The 9,782-nt window shown below is 28.4% G+C and overlaps 2 protein-coding genes across 2 annotated transcripts in view; one reads left to right on the forward strand and one right to left on the reverse strand.

Annotated features, from left to right (window-relative positions):
• Positions 1-1,825: 1,825 nt before the first annotated feature.
• Positions 1,826-6,340, forward strand: LOC105455099 (elastin-like). Its single transcript, XM_011698158.1, has 4 exons — positions 1,826-1,968; positions 3,104-3,459; positions 5,117-5,280; positions 6,186-6,340. Exons 2-3 carry the CDS (start codon positions 3,104-3,106, stop codon positions 5,253-5,255), a joined length of 495 nt encoding a protein of 164 aa, XP_011696460.1. The 5' UTR covers positions 1,826-1,968; the 3' UTR covers positions 5,256-5,280; positions 6,186-6,340.
• Positions 6,341-6,449: 109 nt separating this feature from the next.
• The window catches only part of LOC105455109 (ribonucleases P/MRP protein subunit POP1), a 6,419-nt gene continuing 3,086 nt past the window's right edge, over positions 6,450-9,782 (reverse strand). The window contains exon 3 of the mRNA XM_011698168.1: positions 6,450-7,626. Within this exon, the coding sequence (XP_011696470.1) occupies positions 6,587-7,626 (1,040 nt within the window). The 3' untranslated portion in view covers positions 6,450-6,586. The remainder of the gene's footprint in view (positions 7,627-9,782) is intronic.

Below are 9,782 nucleotides of genomic sequence, written 5' to 3' on the forward strand. Positions count from 1 at the left end.
TTCGTCGAAGTTAGGATACGTATGTAAAATCACATAAGAAAATAATTGAAGTACCAAGATCCTGCTATAACTGTGCATTGGCCTTCCTTATTTGTTATGTGTGAAACACTTATACGGTCGTAATAGATATATTGTTAATTTAGTTAATTTTAAACAAGTTATTTTTAACTTCAATTTGTTATTTTATAACATGTAAACTTTAACTGTTTAATATTTTTCCTAAGTTAAAAAACTTCTTTATCTCTCTAAACGCCCATATTTTTTGCTAAAATTTTAAATATTATAAAGAATTAGTTTAGAAAAAGCTTAATAATTGTAATGAACGATACTTGCAATATCCAAAAGTAAACGAATATTGATAAACTTAGCTAGGGTACAATCCATTTCACGCATGATGTGCATAATGCATATAATTATCTTTGTTTAACATTCAGTGAAGAATAAATAATGCATTATGATCATCATGCGTAAAACGGAAAACACTCTTGTTAGACTCTGCATTATGCATGCTCATTGCTCCCTAAAATCCTGAACGCAACTTCATTGTTAGTAGGATAGAAAGTGTATGCTTTATATCTTATTATAATTACGACATTCTAATTTAGTACAAAGAAACGACAAGAAAAAAAAAGAAATGAGAAATAAAATTATGAAGTAAAATTTCAAAAATAAAGTGAGGTTTTTTATTCAAAAATAAAATGTTTGCTACGTTATTAGATTAACAGCTATAAAATCGCTAGAAATATTCTATGACAATGTTGCAGATCTACGATTATGCTATTAACATTTGCGTATTGAGTTCTGATAAAAAAATTAAGAGTATTATAAATGACTACATTGAGTTTTTTTTAGCGTTTCTCCCTGTTACGCTAATTCGTGGCATTTCCAGGTGGAAACCAGAGATACTGAAAAGTGAAAAGTAGAAAAAACGTCAATGTTCCGGATGAAATCCGGAATTCCCTGTGTAGATTCTTATGTTAATTTTCTGTCTAGCATTTATTATGCATTACGTAAAAAAGATGGAGACACGTACCAAGACCTGTTTGTACCAAGGTCGCGACGAACTTAGCTTATTTTTCACGAATGAACGAATTCCCTCGCTTTTTCGCTTTTCTGACTCTCCTTATTTATTATTTAAAAAATCGTTATCATTCCAGTTAATTTGAAATAAAAATTAACACGACAAAGCAATATATTAAATTTCACAGTGTATGTTTTAATAATTCGTTGATGATTTTTTCGAAACCTTTTTTATTTCTAGATTATATTAAAACAAAGGTTTTAAAAATATATTAATTTTATATAGATTTTATTACAATTTTATGTTTTAATTGCAATTTAATAAGAATTGACATTAAAGATTTTCAATATTGCAATGTACGTTTGTATACTATTCAAAACATGCAAACAAGCGTATGTTAAAAGATATGTGTTCTTAAAAAAAATGTATATAAGCAATCTTTTTTCATAAAGAATTATTCCCGTGGAAATAAGATTTATATTTTAATCACCAACACAAACCGAATGCCGCATCATTTAAAATTCACCCGTTCACCATTCACCTGTTCATCATTGCACTTATGTAACGCAAAGAAATAAAATAAGTAATCCAAGAAACATAACACCGGATCTTGGAAATTAATGGGCGACGCCCAAAGTTCAAATATACGAGAGGAAGTTAATGATGATCTGTTCGATAGGACATCCCTCGGAATTCCTATCGAGTCACTGGACAGGTTCAATGTCAGTACGTATAAGGGAACGAGTCCTCGATCAATTCGCGGCTTTCAACAAGTAAGATGTCGAGAAGATGTATTCAGATGAACATGGGCACGTGAGATGTAATGTGGAATTTTTGGTAGAAGTTTCTCGTGGTAGGGAGCGGAGTCCGATCTCGTCGTATAAAAGTCTTTGGACCTACTGCTCTGAGAAGAGTCAGTCTTCGTCCGAAAACGTGATCTCAGTAAGGTACGTAAACACGGTCACATAATCATATCCATATAACGAAAGGATACAGAAGCAAAAACCATACTTACTCGATTTTTCAAAAGACGAGATTTCTCGTCAAGTTAAGTTGAAAAAACTATCCGCGTGACGATATAGATTTGCCTATAAAATAAATCGTCTGTCATCTTTCTCAAACAGAACACATGTCCAAAATCTAGTTCTCAATTACATAGTGAAAATTATAATAGTAAAGTCATAAGTATAAATAAGAGAGAGAGAGAGAGAGAGAGAGAATAAATATATGTAATAAATCAAATATATATTTAATATATAATTATAAGCATCTCGCAAATAATTAAGATGTCTATGCAAAGTTCATTATAAATTATATAGTTCAGAAAGATATAACTTTTACGGATTTAAAATCGTTCGCTATAATTTTATGATGATGAATAAGATTTCCAATTCTCAAAGTGCTCTATCATTTTAAAGTTTTAAGTGTTCAAAGTTACAAAAAATTCTCTTTCAACATATTTTACCATGACATAAATACAACATGCATATATTTTGTTCTATTTAAAATTATTGTTAAAATTTTCAATTCAACAATCGCACAAAAGAATTTGTCATGAAGATTAATATTTTCGTAATTGAATTTCTAAATTAAATAATTAAATATTGGAGTTGATCTCATTGTAGAAAAGTTGTAAATTAAGAATTTACATTCACAATCAATATTTTTCAATTGTTAATTTATAAAAACTTGAGAATTCTTTAAATCGTTAAACACGTCTAATATTAAAATTAACAAATTAATAAATAAAATAATAAAATTTATATGGCAAATAAAAATATTTAAAATGTCAGATTTTTGCACAAATTTACAATATAGAATTATGGAGTTTTTCAGATTAATTAATATGCAAATATGATATTAAAATTAATGAATATAAAATAAATCTAGTACATTAGGTGTAGGTTTATAATCCTAATAATATTGAAACTACAATACAATACATGAATTGATTCATGTTCAATATTCAATATTTAATACTGTATATTCAAAATTCCTTTTCTGACTGAAATAATCTTAAGCTTTAAATTGCTCTAGCATTTTATTCTTTCTAATATAATAGTTATTTTTATCTTCTTTCAGATGGCGATGAGGTGCATTGTAATGCTAGCTGCCGTGCTAGCTGTAGTCTACGCTCAAGCGGAATCCGAAGCCGTCGGTCAGGGTCCGCAACAAACGTTGATAGCACCTGCGGCATCATCGGAAGTCGCGCCGCTGAAACCTGAAACGGTATCAGGCGAGGTGGCCGAGACGCAGTCGCGCAACAAAAGAGCGCCGGTTGTGGGAAAGGCTCTCTTCGGTGGTGCTGCTCTTCTCGGTGCTGGAGCCCTGGGTGCCGGAGCCTTAGGTGCTGGAGCTCTAGGTGCCGGAGCCCTCGGCGCTGGAGCCCTCGGCGCTGGAGCCCTCGGCTTTGGCGCAGGATTGCATAAGGCTAAATAGTGAGTCTATATTTAAAGAGATTCTGTCTAAAGAAAATATCTGAAGGGCAAGAAGACAAATTCTTTGCATCAGATTTATGCAAATCAAGTAGCAATTTAAGTAGCAAGTAGTAAAACTTGCTTTCTCGCTATAGCTACGTTAAATTGTGATGAAGATGCGAGAAATCGAGCGAATTTTTTTCTTTTTTTTCGAGTTATATGTCGAGATAGATTACTTCGCATACTGCGCGTTTGATGGTACAAATTAATAAAATATATCTAACAAAAATGTTCCTTTATCAACTAGTGGACAATAGACAGCTATAAATTTTCATCAATTATCCCAGATAGTCAAATTTTTCGAAAACAAATGCTGCAAATCATTTGTAAGAGCCTCTAGATAAACTTGCATAACTGCATAATCTATATTCTATATAATGTATATAAAGAAAATTATTCAATCACATTTTACGTTCGTTCTTGTAATAAAAATGCGATTGGATAATTTTCTTTATGCATATGATTATACAGTTATGCAAGTTTGTTTGGATAGGCCCTTACAAATTGAATCAGTAGAATATATGTATATGACAGCAGAAATAGAATCTACTAACGCAATATTATGGCAGATTAATTTAAAAAACCAAGCAAAATTTATCATTTTATAATTATTATTTAAATGATATATTTCATTTAATAATTATAAAATAACAAATTCAGTTTGATTTTTTTTTATACGATCGCGATTGATGCAATCTGCTACGATACTCTCTGCTAAAAAAAACGGCTAATATTTTATTAGAATCACGAGGTCTATTTTCGTCAAAAATGTAAGATACAAACTAAATTATATATATGTATATGTTTCCTAACGCATAATAGTTTTCGCACACATATACACAATGTGCACGCACAAAATATATTTTATCAATTTATACTGTCGACCCTGGCAAACATTTTTTTACAGTTCTGTATATAATTTTTCAGAATTTCTATATAAATTTCAGAATTTTCAGAATTCCTGTATAATTTTATAATTTTTTAGAACTTTCTCAAATTTTTTATACGAATTAAAACACTTCAAAATCCTTTATACATGTAATAGAAATATGATTGAATAATTTTCTTTACGCATATGATCACAATTCTATATATACATGTAGATTCTGAAAGATTCTAAGATTTTTTATTCTATATTTCCGAAGAAAACTTAAAATTTGAAGAATAAGTTAAAAAAGTTTAAGGTAATCAGAAATCAATATAAATTTAAAATATATAAAATTTTTTAAAATATAAATTATGATTTTTCTATCAGGGAAACACAAATGTTGTAGCACACAAGAAATTAATTAAAATTAATAAATAATTTATTTCGACGTAAGAAAGAAGTTTACACTCATTACTTAGACTTGTAAACATTTTGTCAATTGTTATTAATTTACTTATCAACTCTTAAATATTCGGTTAATTTGTTTATGTATGAACTAAATTGATATTAATTGATGCATACAGAAATTTCACGCATTTTTATTGTTGGAATTTATCGAAAATCCATTATTGTTATTAGTTCAATTGTTGTGATGCTAATCAAACAAGTTTGTCAAAGTATGCCGAAAATTCACTAAAAATATTAGGATGAAAGTGTCAAAGACGATTAAATCTCGGAATCTTTTTTCAGCTTTGGTGGCGGATACGGATATCCTCATTATCATAGCTCTCCCGATTATCACTACCATTACCACAGCTATCCCCAGTATAATAATTACCCCCATTACCATCATTACCACAGTTACGGACCAGGTTACGGCTATTGGTAAATTGACTGACTTCGATACATTATAAGTAAGTTTGATATATATTATAAAAAAACTCGTTTTTTGTTGCGCTAAATTTTTCAGTTTATATCACTCAAAAATGCTTAATTTGTGTGTGTTAGGGTTGGAAGTAATGCGTTACTTGTAACCGTTACCATTTTAGTTACTTTTTTTCTATCTGTAACAGTAATAATGTCATTACAATTTTACAGTAATAGTAACGAAATTTTATTTTACTTTTATCATTACTTTTTTTATACTTTTATTTTCAAATTTTACAATATTTTTAATTTACTTTTTGAAAAATATTTTATATTCTATAATATTTTGTATTCTTAAGCTGTATTCCTATAGTCACTACCAGTATTGAAAATCTATAATTCACATTACATATGTACTATAGATTTTCAGTATTAACAGGAAATATTGGAATTTTTAATAATGACATTAATGTTTAAAAACAGTAAATTTAATCTGTTTTTTTTTAAATAATAAAAAAAATTTGCTTTATATACAAATTAGCTTAGAAAGTTTTAAGTTTTAATAGTTATTATTACATTTAATAATGATTATCATGTAATATAAATTTAAAATCTAATTAAACATATAATTTATTATAAGTTATTTAATTTATAACTCATTCAAATCATAATTATCTAATTAAACTTATTTTAATATTACAAAAAAGTAATAAATCGTTATTTTTTCAGTAACGGTAACGCGTTACTTTTTAAAATCATTAACGAGTGACGGTAACAAGTTACTTTTTACAAAAAATAATGGTAACATTAAAGTGTTATTTTTTAAAGGTAACGTTTCCCAACTCTAATAGATATATATAAAACTGTAAAAATATAAATTATTTGAAATCAACATTGAGAGGAAACAAACACACTGTATATCTTAAGATTAATCGACGTATTTTTTTTTTAGATCTCATCGAAACGGAACTACCTGTCGTACATTTATTGATACCTTTTATTTATCATTATTAATGATAAGAGCTACCTCCTTTTTGCACTATACCTTTTTATGCGATATTTTAAGTATTTTATACATTTTTTGTAGATCAATTGTATCTATTATAATACTTTAATACTGTGAAATATAATGAGTTAAATAAAATTGATTATACAAGATAAATCGACCAGTTGTAATTATTAATTTGTATAAGATAATAAATAAAAATAAAAAATCTCTTCTTTATATATAATATATTTCATTCAAATATAAAAGATAAAATAATTAACATATAAATCATTTAAAAAATACGCACGTATCACGTTTCACACGTTGTATGTACAAAGTATATAAAATATACAATATACATTATATCAAACACCTAATATATTTAATTCTGCTAATCTGTATTGTCGTGTTTGAGTATTTCTAATAAGAACAATGTTAGATTTTTTGTTAATTATTCCGAGTAGTGACGGTAATGTAATATATCCGATGCCAATACCCTTTGCTTGACTGAACGAAAAATCTCCTAGTACTATATATCCCATAACTTCTCTATCGCAAGAATAGCGAACTTCTGTACATTTTGGGAGATACAATTCAGATATTTTTATCAATTGATCAGATATAATTTTACGATGTGATGAAATAGTTATACGTTTGCTTTCGTTAAATTTGTCGGTAGATTCTTTCAGTAATTTTAACGCATTATCTTTCAATGCTTGATTCCGTCGAACTCTTTGACGTCTTAGTCGTTTTAATAGTATTAAATGATTCTTTCGTAATCCTTTACGAATATTTTCGTTCGGATCATTATGACATTTTTCTATAGGTCCAAACCATTTCTTGTTATTTTCAAAATGGTTCAAATCTTCGAATGTCGGCATGCATATGATGGCAAATTTCTTCGGCGAACCTTTTCCCATCATAGATATCTGAATACGTATCAGGCAATTTTTATAATTATCTAAATCTGGAAAATTGAATTGTTTGTTTTGGGCAAGTAATTTTGCATTTTTATTTTTGGCAGCAGAAATACCCGCTTCTAAAAGTGTTAAGAGTTCACGATTCCTTAAAACATAAAAATCTTCGTTGCCCGACCAATTTTCCATCAAATTTTTCCAATCGCAAAAGAAAGGGCTACGAATTCCAAGTTTGACAAAATTAACTCTTCTATTTGGTGGATAGCGGAAATACTTTTTGGTCAATTGCTCCTTTATAATCAACGCTTCTCTCATGTATGCAGGACTGTCAGGATCATTGATATCGGCCGTATTTGGATTCAAACTTTCAAAAGCTATCGATTTTGATTCTTGAAGGGCACCTACTTTTGTACATTGCATTAAAAATGCAAGCCAAAACGGCATTGCCCATTTGGTTGGTACAATAACATCCATACTAGAACATAAACCTGTCAACATACATTATTACAAACATATATATATATATATATACAGGGTGTCCCATTTTATATAATGCATGAAGATTTCTCGAAAACTAAATAAAAACTACTAGGTATACATATATTAAGAAAAAATATATCGATAAATTAATAAAAAATGTAATAAAAAATTATTGCATTTCCAGACTAAAATTGTGAAAATATTGTTTAAAACATTTTTTCTAAAATAAAAAATACCTGTAAAATAATTTCGATAATGGAAGCTATGAAAAGAGCGACAAAATACAAGGAAATATCAAAGAGATGACGAAAAAAAAGTTAGTAACAAAATTCATTTTATGTATAAAAGAAATGGAAAAAAAAAAAGAGAATGGATGAGGAGAATAAATTGAAAAAAAGAGGAGAGAAATGAAAGAAAAGTTAGAGATAAATGGATAAGAATTAAAAAGAAGAGAAGAAATTCGGATAAAAAAGCGGTTGAAAGAGATAATGAAGAAATATAAAGAAAAACAAAAGGAGGAAAGGCACAGAAAGACAGGAAGATCAAAATATAATATTACATACAAAGATAGGACGGAAAAGGTGTCTGCATACATATTTGCAAGGAAAGAAGAAAAAGAACAGAAGTATAAAGTCTTATAGTAGATATACATGCGGGAATAAAATGAAAGAAAAACAATATTAGAAAGAAAGAAAAGACACGTGGAACATGTGGAGAGAGAGAAAATATGACAATACATTATGAGAGAGTACAGGGACTAAAAATGAAACAAGAATTGAAAATTAACTGTATTAACTATATAAGATTAACTGTATACTTCGGTCGACTAGATGTGCTTTTTATTTACGTAAAGTTCGAAATGTCTCAAGATTAAGAATTTAGGAATAATGTAATTAATCCATTGAATAAATTATATTTTAAATTGTGATCTAAAAACTGCTCGTTTAATTGACCTGGTTTTTGTTCTATTTGCTTGCAAAAATACGAGCTGCTCTTTTTTATTATTATTAAGAAAGAATTGAAAATTTCATAAAAGAAGATGAAGGACTGAAAATAATGAAAAAATATGGAAGAAGCAAAAAAGAAAAAAGAGAAAAGGAAAAAACAGAGATAAAAGAGGGCAGTGAGAAGTAGTAGCCGGTGTGGGGATTACATGAAAGAATAGTACTTGTGCTTTACTGATGAGATGCTTTAGTATAATAAAACGGATGATTTGTAAAATATCATTGTACGTATGCATGCAATATCGATATAGTAGTAAATATCAACATATCAGACAAACATCTACGCTTTACATCAATACTACACCAATACTATATTAATATCGCACACATACATATGCATAAATCGTCAGTAAAACAGCGATATTTTGAAGTTCGACCATTATTCCACCATCGAACTCCAAAACGTCATTATTTTACCGACGCTTTATGCATATGTATGCGTGCGATATTGATGTAGTAGTGTGTAGTGATGTGTTTATATTACTATCATATCAATATCATATGCACATATGCGCACAAATTTTCAGGCATACTAATCTTTTTTATTAGATATCTAATCCTAATTCTAAGAACACAACATTGTATTATCGTGTAATCCGCGTTCAAAACCGTTCCCATTTGATATAAATGCACTACAGAATTTTTATATTAAGCAAATAATGGCACAAGTTAACAGTTCTAAATGTCATATTAGACTAAGAGTAGGTAAAAAATATCTTAATTAAAAGAATTTTTTTATTCTTGACATAAAGTCGATCGATTTAATATAAATTAGTGCTTCTTTAATTGCGGAAAAATTTTAAATTTGTAAAGCCAATTAGAAAAAGGCTGAAAAATAATAGTGTTCGGTCGGTAAAATAAACAACTTTAGGATCCTCTTAATAAGCAATAAGCTTAATGAGTTGATATTTAATATATAATATTTAAAGTAAATGTTGATTTTGACTTGATTTGATAATTTTATTTTACGAAGATAGCTACACAAGCTAACAATGTTAGATTTTAATTTGTTTCTTTTGGTATTTAGTGTTTATTTAATGAAATGTATGTACATACACAAGGCGTCACAAATGCCTACCCATCTGAACTTGCAGGGATACTAACCCATGTATATGTATTACATATATGTATATACAATAATATATAGATCGGAAGAGCAC

This window comes from Wasmannia auropunctata, unplaced genomic scaffold (assembly GCF_000956235.1).
Source record: "Wasmannia auropunctata unplaced genomic scaffold, wasmannia.A_1.0 LD336106.1, whole genome shotgun sequence".
Lineage (NCBI taxonomy): Eukaryota > Metazoa > Arthropoda > Insecta > Hymenoptera > Formicidae > Wasmannia > Wasmannia auropunctata.

Bases quoted from the DNA above. Each gene is read 5' to 3' on its own strand.
- LOC105455099 (XM_011698158.1), top strand. From the start codon at position 3,104: ATGGCGATGAGGTGCATTGTAATGCTAGCTGCCGTGCTAGCTGTAGTC. The intron at 3,460-5,116 runs GTGAGTCTATAT...ATCTTTTTTCAG, and splicing joins GGATTGCATAAGGCTAAATA to CTTTGGTGGCGGATACGGAT.